General features: G+C 42.4%; 1 protein-coding gene across 6 annotated transcripts in view; it reads right to left on the bottom strand.

The window, feature by feature from the left end:
* Window positions 1–2299: 2299 nt before the first annotated feature.
* The window catches only part of LOC110946104 (membrane-associated guanylate kinase, WW and PDZ domain-containing protein 2), a 44247-nt gene continuing 29796 nt past the window's right edge, over window positions 2300–16750 (bottom strand). For 2 of the 6 annotated variants that reach the window (XM_022187694.2, XM_022187688.2), the window contains exons 10-17: window positions 15839–16394; window positions 15478–15541; window positions 14462–14875; window positions 8573–8773; window positions 8404–8480; window positions 8135–8281; window positions 6293–6431; window positions 2300–5385 (exon numbers count right to left, since the gene is read on the bottom strand). In XM_022187694.2, coding sequence (XP_022043386.2) covers window positions 4190–5385; window positions 6293–6431; window positions 8135–8281; window positions 8404–8480; window positions 8573–8773; window positions 14462–14875; window positions 15478–15541; window positions 15839–16394 — 2794 coding nt within the window. In that variant the 3' untranslated portion in view covers window positions 2300–4189. Of the gene's footprint in view, window positions 5964–6292; window positions 6432–8134; window positions 8282–8403; window positions 8481–8572; window positions 8774–11926; window positions 11985–14456; window positions 14876–15477; window positions 15542–15838; window positions 16395–16750 lie in introns of all 6 variants that reach the window. The other 4 variants (XM_051949027.1, XM_022187699.2, XM_022187707.2 and 1 more) reach the window with 4 other exon arrangements.

Below are 16750 nucleotides of genomic sequence, written 5' to 3'. Positions count from 1 at the left end.
CAAATGCATATATCTATATTTGTATAGATCCAGAGCCAGCTCGAACGATGGGAAGATTTTCACACCTACATGTCTACAACAAAATTCAAAAAGCCGTGAAGAAACAAATTATAGCAATGAAAGGCTGCTTTTTTTAAACAACATTTTCATACTAGGCTCATTTTCTAGACATCATTAATTCTGTGTATCAATATAATTGTCCAATATAGTCATATTTAAACAATCACAAATGTAGCTTATAGCTGTGAAAAGAAGCAATCCTTGTTGGAGTAAAAAAATACAAAATCTCAACCCATCTCTATGTATTTGAAGCTGCTGCTTCAGGAAGAAGACTCTCTGTGTGTGTCAATAACAGCATTAAGATTAACTGCACAGCATACTCCTAGGGGACTTCTCATGAGGCACTGAGCTCCTCCCTCTGTTTCTCTCTAGCATTTCTATTCGACCATTGCATGTCACTAACTTGTGTCTTCCTTCATGGTTTGCGTTTTATTCTCTATTCTCTCTCTACACATCTCTGACCTGCACTCACTAGCCTTACAAACCTCCCAGTGTTTATTATTCTCACATGCATCGTCTGTCTGTTCTTTTTTTATATATCTGCTATCCTATTCTCTCTCTCCTTTACTAGTCCCTCACCCCAACAGGTTAAGGCAGGTATTGACCTGGTAAAGGGGAAAGACCTGCTCAGAGGGAATCCAACAGAAAAAGACATCACCAAGCCCATAAGTTTCTCTAACAACAGTAATCTCTTAGATTTGGGATGGCTTCAAGGAACTCTGAGGACATTCAAGGAATCTTGTTTTCTTAGGGAGAAACTGTCAGCAGCTTATTTCAGAGATGAGGTTCCGGAAAGGCAAACTCAAAAGGGGTTCCTGGAGGATGCTTTTCAGAATCAGAATCAGAATCAGAATCACTTTTTTCATCCACGAAGGGAAATTCAGTAAGAAATTCAGTTTTTATAGGTATGTGTAACCGTAACTGGCACTTTACAACCACATTTATTTTTACTTTGGTTTTATTGTGTATTGAATTTTTAAAATATGTATAAAATCAGTTTGGTCCACGAAAAAGGAATCACAAGGCAGCATTATAATGCTTCATTTAAGTTACTTTAATTTTTTTTAAAAGTCACTGACAGATAAAAAAGGAAAAAGCATAGTAACAAGTCAATTAAGTTCAAGGGATTTTGGAAGCAGTGTTGGAGATATTACCAAATGCACATTTTAGAGATTGGTTTTGTATATTTGGACATCTTGTGTGCCTTTCTGCTAACATATTTCTGTGCAAATGACCTAATGCCAGTTCACCTTAATGTACAAACACCTTTTTTCTGATGTTTGTACAAGCCCCACTATAACAGTAATAACAATAATGAGACACATAATCAAAATAAATTGAAAATAAAACCCAAATCCCACAAAAACATCCTTAAAGAACTTTTCCTATGGTGAATCCCGTACAGACTGGGCAGAAATAAGTTTTTTCAGTGTTGATGGGTGAAACATGCTGTAGTGTACTGATGACATTTTATTTAGAAAGTCCAGTGAGAGCCTCATTTTGCATCTGTGCAGCTTGACACACTTCAGGAACCCTGTTGAGCGCCTGGATAGAGGCTGCTCAGGTAAGAAACAACACTCTCCACTGCAAAGTGCCTCCTTTTATTCTGTTTAACATCCCCCTCTAACTACCACCCAAACCATTTGAATGATTTCTCACTCCCCCTTTCTCCTCCTGCAGCTGATCTGAGAGCAGCGCGGCTCTTACTGCGGTGATTTGTAGTATTTTTGTTGTTTTGTTTTGCATCTGAGCTGACTTGAACAGAAGGATGCGGCTTAGGACAACACGAGAGGAAGACAGGCCTCAGAGCACTGTTATTTTTAGGTGCCAGGGCTTAAGTGCTCATATCTGAGCTGCCACACTATACATTTACTTCTGTCTCCCAGAGCTCACACAGGTGAAGCCGCTAATATTAGACCCAGTGTGAAAAACGTAAAATCCATGTTCTCGTGAGAAGCAGCTTTAATATTTAATCTGTGGAAAAATAATGAGATTTCAACCTCTTTATGGTTCCCATTCAGCCACAACCCCACAGAATAATATTTTTATGTGCAGTCAATTTCTTCTGATTTATCCTCAGAGGCTTCTCATATTATCTCAAGGGATCATTAAAGCAATCTTAAATTTCCATCTCTCCTGTCAAATCCCATCTCACCTATAATTCTGCTGCCATCTGCTGTCCATTTCTGTGGCTCTTGAGGTGTTCCAAAAGCAATAACTGGGAGACACACGCGTGACATGAGGAAATTGGTTCAGCAGTTTATTTGCAGTTTTATGAGAATGTGTTTACAGTTCGGCCATACAATCCCCCTTAGGAAATGAAAGATTAAAAAAAAAGAATATTAGCAAACGTTATAAAACAAGTCTTATATATAGGCTACCAAGCTACACTGTATGTATGGTCGTTGGCTGGAGAGTTCAGTGTGTTTGCTTCGTCACGGCAACACAGACGAATGGAGCAGTTTGTTTCAGTTGCTGTGGTTACAAATGAAGGAATGACTTCACTTACAGCATCAACCTTTAGATGGTTCTGGACTGGTAACAAATAACAGTCTGCGTCTCCAAATGCCTCCACAGAGAGTCAACAGAATATTGCTTTAGCGTTTAAAATCAAAGGAATCCAGCCGTGTGTGTGTTGTGAAAATGCTGTGAAGTCACTCTGTAGCTTTTTCTTCCTAATGGCTTTTCTAGAGAGCAAAGTATCTGAAAACCTGAGTATATCAAAAAAGATAAATCTCATAGAAAAATAACATCTCACAGTATCCATTCAGCTTGATTCCTGTATTTTGTTGTTTTTTTTCGTTTTTTTTTTTTATTATCCGTAACAGAATTTTTAAAAAAAGAGCAAAAGAAAAAACAATGTGCTATTTTATTTTGCCATCTCAGATTGTGGAGAAATTCCTTCTTGTGGAGTTTTTACAGTTGATTGTTTTTTGGCATGACTGAAATTACTAAACGGCCCACCGACGTTTAGCATTAGAGACCTCCGAACAAAGGTTTTCACAGTAAGAAAAATCAGTGGCTAGGGTAAAGTGGTTTATGTTACCAAGGCAACTGTACGTGGCACGATGGGCACAGCACTCTCTAGAATCTAGATAGTGGTTTTTGTTCTGACCCCACATACACAACATTAACAGTACTTGAAATATGCACACTGCCAGATGCATATTTTTGGCATCTTTTGCTTACGTCTGAAGTAGGGTACGACACGGATCATCCTAATCCACACTCAAGCAGCATATTACAAAACATTCATGTATAAATAGGGATGGTACAATATAGGCTGTGTTTACATTTCGAGCCTTCACAAAAGCTAGGTACCACGTAGTCTGTCATCACACGTTAATAAATAATATGAACGGTTAGCTGTTTGTCGGTAATATAGAGATATACTGCGTATATTCAAATATTTAGACCTATTATGATATATTACAATACAGGAATACAAATCAGGGCTCCATTTAGTATAGTATGTACAATCTGATTTTCTCTGCAAATATTTACAGAATATATATAGACTTCACACCTGCTTTCAAAAGGGATTTGCAACATCACAATCAAATAGCCAGTTATATGGAACGACGTTACAAGTTGAGGCGAGTGTCCACATAAGACAAAGAGGATGCTGTACAAACACGTTACACTGATTCCTCTCAGACCAGCTCGACCTGGCGGTAACTAATGATGGCTGATAGTCTCGGACAGTTGCATTATTATTGCTCAGTATCTTCATGAGGTAAAATTTGATGTCTATTCTTAAGGGGTGGGGTGGTGGTGGTGGGGCTACTTAGGAGAGCAGAGTGAGCGAGAGCAAGGAAGTAGGTTGAATTAAGGTAAAAAGCCTTGTTGTCCTGGAAACAAAATGTACAATCGGGGGACGCTCAGGAGAAGCTTTGGAAGAAAAATAATGACAGTGCTTGCTATCGTTTAGGAGTTAAAATGAGATACTGACATTTAACATCAGCCAGAGATCAGCTGTGAAAAGGCACAAAGAATATGACTTCATACTACTGTAGGTATCAAAGTGACTCAGAGAAAATGTTGGTAGTCGTAGTGCGGGTAGCTGCAGAAAACAGGTCTAACAGTGTGGAGTTGGATCCAGTATCATTCAGCTGCTGCATGATAGAAGTCAAGAGACAGCTCTTCTGCTTCCTCCCCTCCGTCCCGTCCGCCTCCCGGCCCGCCTGGTCTCCCCCACGACCTGAGCGCTCCTCTGCTGCCTGGGCACGAGCCAAGGGCCTGGCAGCACCGCCGCCCTGCGCCCGCCTGCCTCTGTGGCAGCCAGAGAGAGGCCTGAGATGCTGGCAGCAGACACGCTGCTGTCAGATTGGCTGCCTCCAGATTCTGACTCATCATCACCTTCACCATCACCATCACCATCACCATCATCATCATCATCATCCTCCAGCTGCTGTACGGACAGTGCGGAGGTGAGGAAGGAGAAGGGCTTTCTCTGTGACACCGGATCGACCACAGCAACGCCCGGCAACGGCCTCTCCAGTTGCCCGCTCTGTGCATCATCATCTTTTTCAACCTCATTCAGCTCGGCGTCTTTATTTTCCTCCCCGTCATCATCCCATGACCTCCCCTGCTCCTGTTCTGTCCTCAGCTCCCTGTACTCTGCTGCCACGTACCAGCTTTTCTCCTCCTCCTCCTCCTCCTCTTCCTCCTCCTCCTCCTCCCAGTTCTGTTTGGGACTGGGAAGCTTTTGGTTCAGACTTGGAATAGGCAGGAAAACTTCATCATCACTCTCTTCTCCCTCTATATCTGCTATTTCCACTTCCTCCACCCTTTCTTCCGCTCTTTCCTCCACCCTTTCTTCCACCCTTTCCTCCACCGTTTCTTCTACCACCTCCTCCTCAGCAGCAGGTACTTTTTGCTCCTCCTCTTCCTGCTCAGACTCCTCACCCTTTGCCACCCTCCCCCTTTCTTTACTTTTCCTCTCTCTGCTCCTCCCTCTGTGTTTCCCCCTTCTCCTTCCCTTCACTGTCCCCTTTTCTGTATCACTATCATCATATTTCCTGAGGGCATCTCTGGGTAAACTCTGAGTCTCCCCTTTTCTCCTCCTCTTCCTCCCATCCCTGCCTTCCCGAGACCTCCCTCGTCTCCCCTCAGAGACGGGGCTTTGCAAACCCGAGCGCTCTCCTCCCTCTGAGCCCCGTCTTCTTCTTCCCCTCCTTTCCGTCTCTCTCTCCTCTCCCTGCGACTTGCTTCTCCTCTTCTTCTTGGAAGTGTGCCCCCTCCTTCCAGCGGAGTCTACTGCAGCCAAACCCTGCTCCTTGGGGTGATGCGGGAGGGAGGGGGAGGCGATTCGGTGCTCACGGCCTGGACACACGTTATTGTGGGATGGAGAGAGGGAGAGAAAACAGAGTGAATAGGCAGGTAAAACAGAGGAATAGCAAAAATCTCTGCTAGAAAGCGTTATGTAATCGGAAATTCTGAGAGTGTTTTTTGTAAGGTGCATTAGGAAAGCTTGTGTAACAACAGCTGTTTTTCTATTTTTGTGCAGCTCATCATTAGTGATACAACACGTGATGCGCAATTATGCCATTTTCCTCATTAATTTGCTATATGCACTCACAAACAAACGAGCAGGCGGATTCTGTTAAGAGGTAGGTTTGAAGGAAACAACATTTTGCAATAATCGTTATGTTACATACGTCGCTAATTAAGCAGATAATCGAGATTATCTCACAATGAGGAAGTCCAGTACGGACTTCATGCTGTCTTTCACTAAGTGAAGACGGCAGTGGTGACTGGGGAGAGGGATGTAGAGAGACAGAAAATGGGAGAACTAACAGGAACCATTACCAACCGCGTATTCTCTGTCCGTCCAATGACATAGAAGCAAGGCTCGCCTAGCTTGGAGTTGGTCATACATAGAGACAAACTGGAGAGCTCCACTGAGAGTGAGTGAGAGAAAAGGAAGCAGAGAGGAGAAGAAGGAGGAGAAAATTTTGAAGGAGGAAAGGAAAGAAAAACCAAGACAGGCAGTCGGTAAAATGTGGAAAAGAGACTGAATGAACCACAAGTGTGATGGGTTAAGAGAAGAGACACTAGAAAAGTAGATTGGTTAGAATCAGTCCCACAGAAACAGAAGAAGAAAGGAGATAACACATGTAAAAGACAAGAGGCTCCCAGCACTTTACAATCTTACTGTTTTAATTCAACCTCATATATTTCCATGCGTTTGTTCTTAAAATTTGAAACTTTTAGAAATCCTCCGTCTTACCGTAGTCAGGCACGTAGCCGTTTCCTCTCTTGAGCACCAGGTGGATGCGATGGCCTCCTCTGCGGATCTGCTCCACAGCCTGACTGTGGGTCATTCCGGCCGTACTGTCCCCGTTGATCTCCACCAGCTGATCGCTCACCTGCGACCAAAACGCCATGACGTCACTTTAGATACTGTAGGTCATTAATCTCAACACAATCCATACGATATCTGACAGGATATTTCACCAAAAACCACAAATGCAAAGGTCAGAGGATCACCAAAGTCAGTCGGATTCATCCTGTTAATCTTTTCGTTATTAACGACTGAGGTATATTTTAACTTAGAAATGTAATGTGTTGTTTCTCACATATTAGTTGATTTTTTTTTATGTCAAGAACTTATTGTCTCAGGGTAGACTCTTATGTCTCTGGAATATTTGCAAATTTTTGTGGAAATGTCTGCCATCCAAACACATTTTAAGGTGACAAAACAGAATACAGTTACATGTTTGTTCATTTTTTTTAAATTTAGAAGCACCTAGTAGGTCATTTTGAGTACAATAGAATAGACAGAATTCAAATATCACGTTATAAGATTTTAATTTGTTATCGCGGACCCAAGTGTAAGCTTTATAAGGTATTTTGCTGGGTTTTTTTTTAGAATTTGACATGTTTTCAGACCTGGACAGTTTTGTATTTTCTCCTTCAAAAACAAACTGTGAGAAACTTCAGAAACACAACTTCGACCACCTTGAAACTGCATGAGGACACAGACAATATTGCTTCCAGCAGATTGAGCAAGACTGACTGACTCTAGCAGAGGCCAACTTTTTCATTTTTGGTGCTTTACATTTTCAATCTAGGGTGGTATTTTTGTCCCGGAAACTTCTTGTAAGTGTATATACATGGATGTATCCAAATTTCCTACTAAAAATACAGTCTTTTGTTGACATTTCACCAACTTGTAAGACTTAAAACATCAGGAGAATGTAATGTTTAGTAAGTATGGGAAAAGAAAGTCCACTTTTTTTTTTTTTTGTACTATTTTGACATGTCAAAATAATGACTCTCTAAAGCCAGTTCAGTGTCTCTGTTGGTCTTAATGTCAAGTTTGTGTTGTCTTTCGCTCCTCATAGTAGTTGGAACTGAGATGTGTAAACATGTAGTATTGGCACCCAACAGATATCATCAGATGGCGGCCACTTACTGTTGGCTTGTCATACTTGCCAGACATCAAATTCCACTGATGTTAGAGGCCTCAAAAATGATGAAATGTCGCCCGAAGAGTGCATTTTTAGTAGGAAATAGGGATGCATTCATATATATACACTCGTACGGGAACTTTCTGGGGCTCCAGTTACCAACCACATTTGAAAATGTTGCAGTTCTTTCTATTTTCAAAGGCCAATAATTAAAGGCCTCAATTATTTAGAGCTGCTGGAAACAACGTGTTTGTGTCCTCACCAAGTTTCATGGCTCTGAGTGTTATATTTCTGAACCCTTTAAATGGCTTCCTAGGTAAGATGGGGCTATTTTTGAGGATGAAAATACAAAAATCATGTCTGAAAATATATTAAATTATGAAAATATAGTAAAAAATATTCTACAGAACTTAAGTTTGGAGCCCAAACAACTAAAAAGTAAACAAAGCCTGAGATTCTGCAGCAACATATTTCCTAAATTCTGTCTGAATTAACATATTGTGTTAGTAATTTATCCGGCAGATGTTGACTGGAAAACATGCAGTGACTTTGCGAGTGCGTAAAGTACAGATGCTTAATATATCTGAGGCAAAGGTGGTTAAACAAGTTCACTATATAATGTGTAAACAAATTGAAATGCACAAAGCAAACAGACTCACCTGCATTTTTTGGCTCCGTGAGGCGGGCCCCCCCTCCATCAGTCCCAGCACATAGAGGCCCATGTTGTACTCGCTTCCCCCTCGGAGGCTGAAGCCGAAGCCTGACGGGCCGCGGTCCAGATCGACACTGTAGTACCTGGAGTCACGCTAGGAGAGAAAAAGAAATCCTCATCGCTACAGGAAAATATCATGCATTGGCAGCAGATAACAGCTACAGCAGATCTAGACATTTTATTGATAGAACACACACTTTGTGGGGCTGCACTCACCTTTGGACGTGACCTTTGACCTTTCCTGCCTCGGTGAGAGGGGTCATAGTCAGCTGTTTCTGAAAGGGTTGAAGAGTCTGAAAGAGATGATGATTGGGGTGAGATGATGAGAGCCAAGCTGTATTACTGGTGAGTATGCGTGTCTTTGGATGATGATGTCTGTGCTCACAGGTGCTGGGTCGGGGGACAATAGTGAGGCGGAGAGTATTTCCAGCTCTGCGAAGTATCTGAGCGAGCTCCCGATGAGGCAGAGTCACCACCGATCGTCCCTCCACCGCCTCCAAACGATCTCCAGGCCGGATCTGACCGCTCTTAGCTGCCGGACTGCCTCGACGGACCGTCACAAACCGGTGGGGAAGAAGGGAGGCAGCTGAAAATAGGACAGAATAAACCAGTTAATGCTGCCTTGAATGAATGAAGTTCTTCAGGTTCAAATTGTATAAAGTTACAACTACAACTAAAGACTCCATTCAACCTGAAAACTTTCCTTTCAAACTGAGAGCCGTGAGTAATAAGTGAGGTCAACAGTAGATAAATTTGAAAGCAGGGAGATTTATCTCACCGAGAGCGCGCGCCAGAATTTCTAAAACAAGCTGTAATTAAGCTTTGGATTGTTTTTGGCAGGGTTTACTTTGTAAATTACTTCACACAGAAGCCTCCCCCACCGTCTCCTTCAAACCTCTTCTCCTTCGTCTGCCCATCTATCGACCTATCTCTGCATCCGCTGACACACGGGGAACAGTTTTTCACTGTTGGTTAATTTGCCTTTCGCCTCAACAAACTGTCATGCAGAGAAAGCTTTCCAGCAATATTTTTCTGTCCTGAATCTGTCAAACTGCACAGACTTTAGGTATTTACACTTTGGTTTCTACGACGTCAGTGATTCTTATGCTCATCTCGTCTTAGATCCCCAAACTTGCAGGCTGTCCGCATTAGTATGCCAGTGGCTGATGAAACACACACACGCAGCAATATTTTATTTTTTGTGCTGGCACCATAGAATATTACTCTCTCCTCGGTGTGGGAAAGCGCTGGCCGTCATCTCCCAGCGTCTGCACTGTTCATCAGCTATAACGCACAGTGTGAAGCTGAGGCCACAGATAACAAGAAGTGACTTTTGCAGTCAAAGAAGGTGGCAAGGAGGCGACAATGAGCCCCATGTGTTTCTTGAACTCAATTTCTCTTATCTTCTGCATGAAAAGATAACCCACAAAGAAAACTCAGCGCTGGTCAGTGTCTGAAGTTGATGAGAAAATTATTGAGAAGCCTAAAAATAAATTTGCTGCCATTAATCTCCCACGCCAGCTAAAAAAAGCTTCTTACAGTTTTTAGCCGCATAGTCGGTCTGTCTGCTTAGACTTGTATTTTCTGTTACTCCTTCTGTATTCTAGTAAACTCCCAATTACTCTCTCCCTGACCCCAGTTTGAGGGTATGCTGTGCTTTGGCGACAGCTGGTCCCTCCAGAGTCTTGCCAGTGGACTTATGTAACCTATCAGGCAGCATAAATATTCTCATTCAGCTGAGATGTGCAACCCTCTCTTCAGTCTGTAGCCCTCCAGGATAAAAATAGCAACCTTCAATTGATTTAACCCTCCTGTTGTGCTCATTTATAGGCACTAAAAAATATTGTTTCCTTGCCTAAAAAAAATCAAATAATTCAGCAAAAAAATCCCCCAAATTTCTGAAAATTTGCAAAACCTTCAGGAAGAAAATCCCAATAATTCCTTAAAAGCTATATATATATTTTTAAAAATCCCCCAAATTTGGCAAGAAAATTCTTGTAAATATTTTTTAAATGAGTAAAAATCTTCCAAAAAAAATCCTAAAAATATCTAAAGTGATTACATATATATATCAGTAAAACTTCTATTTTCTTTAAGAACATTCACAAAAAATCAACCAAAATCCAGCGAAATTCGCTGGATTTTTTGTGAATGTTCTTAAAGAAATGTCTTTTTTAACATTTCTTGTGTCTCTTTTTTGTTTCGTTTCATGTCGTTTGTCTGATTTTTGCCATTTTGCGTCTCATTTTTGTTGTTTTTTGTCTGACTCTTGTCATTTACCTCATGTTTTTGTCATTTTGTTTCATTTTTGTCCTGCTTGTTTTTTATGTCTGTTTTGTTTTGCCATTTTTTTGTCTTGTTTTTGTCATGTTTTGTCTTGTTTTTTAGTCTTTTTTGTCAATTGTCTCATGCTGTTGTTGGCTTTTCCCCAAAAAATGTTGAAAATGTGGACATCAGAAGTTTCCCTGTGAAAATTATATATTTTTTTCCACATTTTCAAACTAAAACAGGTCAATTTTGACCCACAGGACAACACGAGGGTTAAAGAGCAAAAATGAGGTGCTTGGTAACAGATTACAATTGTTAAATGAAGGGGGGCTTTGGAATATATCATAGGAGATGAGGTGCATGTCACATTGGAGTGACAATTCGGTTAAAATGCAGAGCCTATAAATCAGAGCCCAGAGACATATCTCCAATCTGGGCCTAATCTGGGTGACCCAGGCAGAAACGGCAATCAGGTCACATCAAAACCAAGGCAGCTTTGCAAATAGTCTTCTTATCATGCATAATACATCCACAGTGGCCAAACACATGAATACGCATGCAAGGGCCATGCTCGCACACAGCAGCATTGTGCGAACACACGTACACGCCATCGCACACGCAGTGACTCACACGCAGAGAGAGATTGGGACAGATGTACTCGGCCACAAATGCACACAGCACAGCAGACACACTTGAACTACACACAGATGCATCCAAATGGGCTGCTTTATATCGCCGTGCCTTTTCCCCTGGCTCTCCATGTTCTCCTGTCCAGAGTAATCCCACTGCGGTATGCCCAGCAGCCAGCCAGCCAGCCAGCCAGCCAGCCTGTGACGCGCTGCACTGATTACCGCTCAGGAGTGGTGGCGCCCCCCCCCCCCCCCTCCCCTCTCCGCCATCGTAAAAATCCCCCCTCTGCAGCCCAGATGAATCGACCGGTGCAGACATCGCCATAGCAGCCCGCAGATGCCCACTACATGACGGAGATGAGCGTGGCGGTGGAGACAGGACTGTGGATCACTCCCGCAGTAGTGTATGTGCAGGACGGTCAATGCTGAGCAGCACTGCTACTACTTATCTGCAGCTGAATCCATTTACTTTGCTCCCCGTGGCTCTAATACACAGACCATCAGCCCGTCACCACATCATGTCATGTGCTGCTCTAAGCCTCGCCGGGTTGAGCAACATTTGAAATCTTTCATCAGTTGTTGCTTCAATCATCACACCAGCATCACCATAAAAACAGCCACATCACACATCAGCTTTATCAACTATCTGACAACCAGAACATGTGAGTCAGTGGATGGAACTTTCATCCCGTCAACGCATCTCATGACCAAGCAAACTTTAGATGAGCAGCACAGAATTTCAAACCTCATGCACAAAGCTAAAAAATGTGAAACACTGCACCAAAGCTCCTCTTTTTTTTTTTTTTTGCAAACATACAACCAGAAAGGTAGCAAATAATTACGTTTGGACTCCTTGACAGTTTTCAAAGCAGACTGTAGTCTCTCCAGCATGGCTCTTTGATTAGCATGCACAAAAAAAAAAACACAAAAACAAAAAAGAACTCCTATATTCCGGCAGAAGCAGCTTGAAGGTGCTGCGATTCACATGCAACGGTCAACAGGAGCTGAAACACAGGTCTGCTGTCCCCCTCTGTTGCTCCTCGGCGAGGGAAATGTTCAGAGTGATGGAGAGAGCAGGAGGTAGGAGGGAGGGAGGGAGAGAGGGAGGGAGGGAGAGAGGGAGAGTTTTAATCTTTTGAAAAACCAGACTGGACGCTTTTACTGCAGAGTAAAAGAGAGAGGGGACGAGAGAGAGAGAGTGGGCGGTAGCTTACGAGTGAGAGACGAGTGGAGGAGAAAGACTGATGAGAGGAAGAGAAAGATGGGAAGAGGAAATGATTAAGGAAAAAGGGAGATAGAGAGAGACAGATTTCTGTTTCTGTGACATGACGAGAGTGACATGAAGGGGCGAATGAGGACACGGTGGAGATGGAGGTCTCTGTAGTCCAGAAACAGGTGGAACTACAACCCTAATCTCCCCATGAAAACACAAATGTGTGTTAGCCGGAGCCATAAAGCAAATTGAACTGCATCAGAGTGGAACCGAGCAGTCAAACGTGAGGCGTGGGGAGAGGGAGAGGGAGTAATACATCACGGGGATGCTGCGGTTAACCTGCTATTCATAAGCACTACACTAAAAGGTAATAAGGGCAGGATGTGTCCGCTTTCCCGACAGAACATAAACAAGCCTCAACGTCCTGTCAGGTCAGAGCAGACACAGAGAAGCACAGACTGAGATTTGATACTTCAAACGAAAGGTCATCGTGTAGGAGACGTTCAGTCTGACAGATTGAATTAAAAAGATTACATGCACTTATGAACCCAGAGGAATACAAACCCAGAAGGGATGGAATGGGAAATATGTTTTCTTGCCGAGAGTTTTATATCAAGAGTGTCTGCTGGCTGTTAATATGATCAACCCAGTATTGAGAAGGAAATGAAATAACAAATAAGCACGAGATCCAGACTACTACAGTCAGATCCTCAAATATTTGGACTTTGACACAGTTTCATGCGTTTCAGCTCTGGATCCAAATACTTTTGGTCTCTTAAAAAGATGAAGGGCTTATATAAAATGTGTTGTAATTCCTGAATCGTTCCCCTGATTTGGATGTAAATACCCACAAATTAAAGCTAGTAGTCGGCACTTAAAGCATGTCTCGACTGTTTCATTTTGAATCCATTATGGTGGTGTACAGAACCGAAATCCTAAAAAATTGTGACAACGTCCAAATATTTATGGACCTGACTGTATGTGTAGATATTTTCTTAAAATTGCTCTTCAGTCATCGATTAAACCCCTAAAAACTCCACTCTGTGTATCAAAATAACATATTTACAAGTATATTCCATTATAACAAGAACACTTTAACATTACTCAGCACTACATAATGACAAGGTGTAATATGGGAGTAATTCAGCCCCACATGTTGCATACATTCAGCTGCAAATCTGAATCTATCTACCAATGACTTTTGTGTCATTTGAGTATTTTGTAAACTGCAGTTTTAAGGTGGAATTGCTCAGCCGTGGAGCTGATTACTAATCTCACTTATGACAAGTCATCTAGCATATAAAATACAGCATATGGGCACGTTAAGAAGATATAAATTTGATCTTCACTGTAGGCTGTAGAGGCTGAGACGATGCTTGAAGCCCCTGAGGTGTTTCACCAGGACGTAAATAACTGATGTGCCGACAAACTTTACCGCATCCGATGAAGAGAGCTCGAAACAATAGCTTGTGTTCCAATAATCTGTGCATGTATTGCTCCAAACCAGTTGTAACCCAACATTCTTCATCTCAAACAAACAATTCACCATGACCGGCTTCTCCAGCAGCTTCTTAAGCAGTCAAAACTGTTTTACCTTCCAGGCGGAACACCTGCCCAGACAAAGATTGGTTCCTACTTATAACGTAGCGCTCACTGGCTTCTACAGTAGGGTATCTTTAATTTTGCAGTAAGCCATTAAATAAATAACCAAACCTGTCACAGGCAGCATATTTGCCTTTAGATTTTTTATGGGTGAAATCATAAAACGTACACTTGAATGCTGCTGAGCTGTTTGCTCTATGCTAGGCAAAAAAGCACTTCATGATAAAACAGTCACTGAAAGTAGTTAATGCCAAAACGTATCTCTTATAACAATGGAAGCAAAGCCAACGTAGATAAAAACATTTTACAAGAATAATGCTGGATGATGCATCGTGACTCATCCAGTGGCTGGCGGCCACAGTGACCACTTTTTAATCTGTAATTACTTAATGGTGCCACTGTCCACAAGGGCATCCAAATGAAACCCACGGGCAGGTAACCAAATGGGTCTGCTGGGCCAGAGAAGTTCAACTGATGCTGCGTAATGTCAGTCCAGTTTTATTTCTGCTCCCTGGAAGAAATCCTGTATCACACACCAAAATCTGCGCTACAAAGCTCTTACCTTTACCGTTCTCCACATCCTGAGAGGCGATGACGAACCCAAAGCCCTCTCCTGGCTTCCTCCTCAGCTCCACATCGAACCCTCGAAGCGGTCGAGTTCGTTCGCCGCTCTGCTTCTCCAGACCTGCGTCCGGCATCGGGCCGCCGCCGGCCTCGTCCTCCAGGCCCGTGTTCATCCAGTCTTTGGGCTCCATGGTCAGGGTAACCGGGATCGACTCCAAGAAACTGGTGCTCTGGATCAGAGAGGATCGCGTTGGGGCCGGGGAGGGAGGGGTGCTGATGGAGGTGCGGGGCATTGGCAGAACTTCTGGGAGCAGAGAGGAGGTGTCTGAGCCAACAGGTGGAGGAGGAGGACGGAGCAGCGGTGGAGGGAGTCTTCGAATAGAGCCGGGGGAGACGGTTGAATGATAAATGCCTGATAATGAGAGAGAAAATTACTGTGAGATGAATGTAGAAATACACTATAAAATAATACAGGATTTAACTGTAATTTGTTTTTTTAAAAAACGGTGCTTATTGTACAGATTTTCTCTGCCTACTTAAATAACAGATAATACCAAGTAAAATCATAGAAACATCATATTAATTTACATGTTGACGAAAAAGAAAAGAAAAGAAAACAGGCCAAAGCTTTAAGTAATGTCCTCATCAAAAATCTGTATTTTGACAAATATGAATTTGTCCTTTTAGGATGTATAACTGTAAAAATATTCATATTTTCTCTGTATTTAAATCAGCAAAGGTATTGTTATTTTACAGATATTTGTTGGTATTTGAAAGAAAAAAATATAAAAAATTACAGATAATATTAATAAAATAAGAAATATAGATACACATGCTGAAAAAAATAATAGGCAAAATGTGTCCACATCAGAAATCTGTATTGGTACAAAGAGTCATTTGTTCTTTTTCAGTGTATAACTAGAAACACCCTTACTGCAGGACTTTTACAGTTTTTGAACATATTTATTTATTATTGTACAGCAAATATTTGCAGCAGAGCTATTAATCACTTACCTCCTCTGTAAACCAGTAAAACAACTTCTCCTTGTTTGGTGTGTTCCTGTAGAACTGTTTGTACCTATCCAAAAATATAAAAGTATATTTAAAGTGGTCATTTTAAAATGGTTTGATGAGCTTTGATTTTACAACCCGCCGTAAAACACCGCACTGGTGGATGGGGTTAGGGCTAGTGTAGATAATGTGATTTAATTTGGTATTTGCTCATTACTGAATAGATTTAGCTTACAAAGATACAAAAAATTATTTAAATTAATGTTGTGACATAAGCTCTCTTTGATTGGACTGCTAACAACGTCCCCCAACCCCTTGGTTCATATTCCTTTTCCTTACACTCCTCTCATTGTTCCTCCGTTACCTGTGCAAAACTGAGACTCTGGACATCAGCTCCGTTGATTTTGACAATAGCATCCCCTGGCTGCAGGGAGTTGCACTGCTTCCTGTCCCAGACTCTCTTCACCACAGTCATCCTGCCTCCAGGCCCTCCAGCCGTCACGCTGAAGCCGATGCCTCTGTCTCCTTCAGCCTGGGCCAAGGCCACCGGCACCAGCTCTCCTCCGCTGAAACTGCCAACTCCACTGCCCAGACTCATGGCCCCGGGAGAGGACACACTGCTGGGACTGGCAGTGGGGCTGGTGTTGCCATGGAAACCGTTGAAGCCCCGGTGGTGGGGGCTGTCTGGGGTGGGCGGAGGTCGGAGGTGGGAGGTCTGTGGCCTGAACAGGTGGGAGTGGACGCTGCGAGGGCCTCCGGGGGAAGACGAGGGCCTCCGTGGCGACTGAGGGAGGGGCAGCCGAGATCCCGACAAGGTGCATGTGGACAGGTCGCTCTCAGACGACTTGGATGTTCCATAACGTAGAGGATGAGGCGGCGTCGAGAGGGAGTTGTTGTTGTGATTGCGGATCATCGATGCCCTGTTTAAAAAGAGGAGTTGAAAGTAAAAGAAAGTCGGTATTTGTTTTGGGATACTGTATCATTATACACATTAACAGTAAGAGCTTCAATTCACTGCTTTATTTTTGTCATTGTATAACCTGCTACTTACTTTCTCAGTACAACCTTCTTCTTTAAATTAGTTGTTTGCCTGAGCTCAAACCCCCCCCCCAAAAAAAAAAATTAAAAAAAAACATCCTGACATTTGGTATTTTTGCTTAAAAATAGCAATTTATCAAAAAAGTTAGAAAATATTTTTCTTTCAAGTAGCATGTTGACTAACTGATTAGTCATTGCAGCTCTGCACCTGAAAAATAGGTGAGCAAATCTTTACGAA

The sequence above is a fragment of the Acanthochromis polyacanthus genome, chromosome 6 (genome assembly GCF_021347895.1).
Source record: "Acanthochromis polyacanthus isolate Apoly-LR-REF ecotype Palm Island chromosome 6, KAUST_Apoly_ChrSc, whole genome shotgun sequence".
NCBI lineage: Eukaryota > Metazoa > Chordata > Actinopteri > Pomacentridae > Acanthochromis > Acanthochromis polyacanthus.
This window is presented reverse-complemented; position numbering and strand designations above follow the sequence as displayed.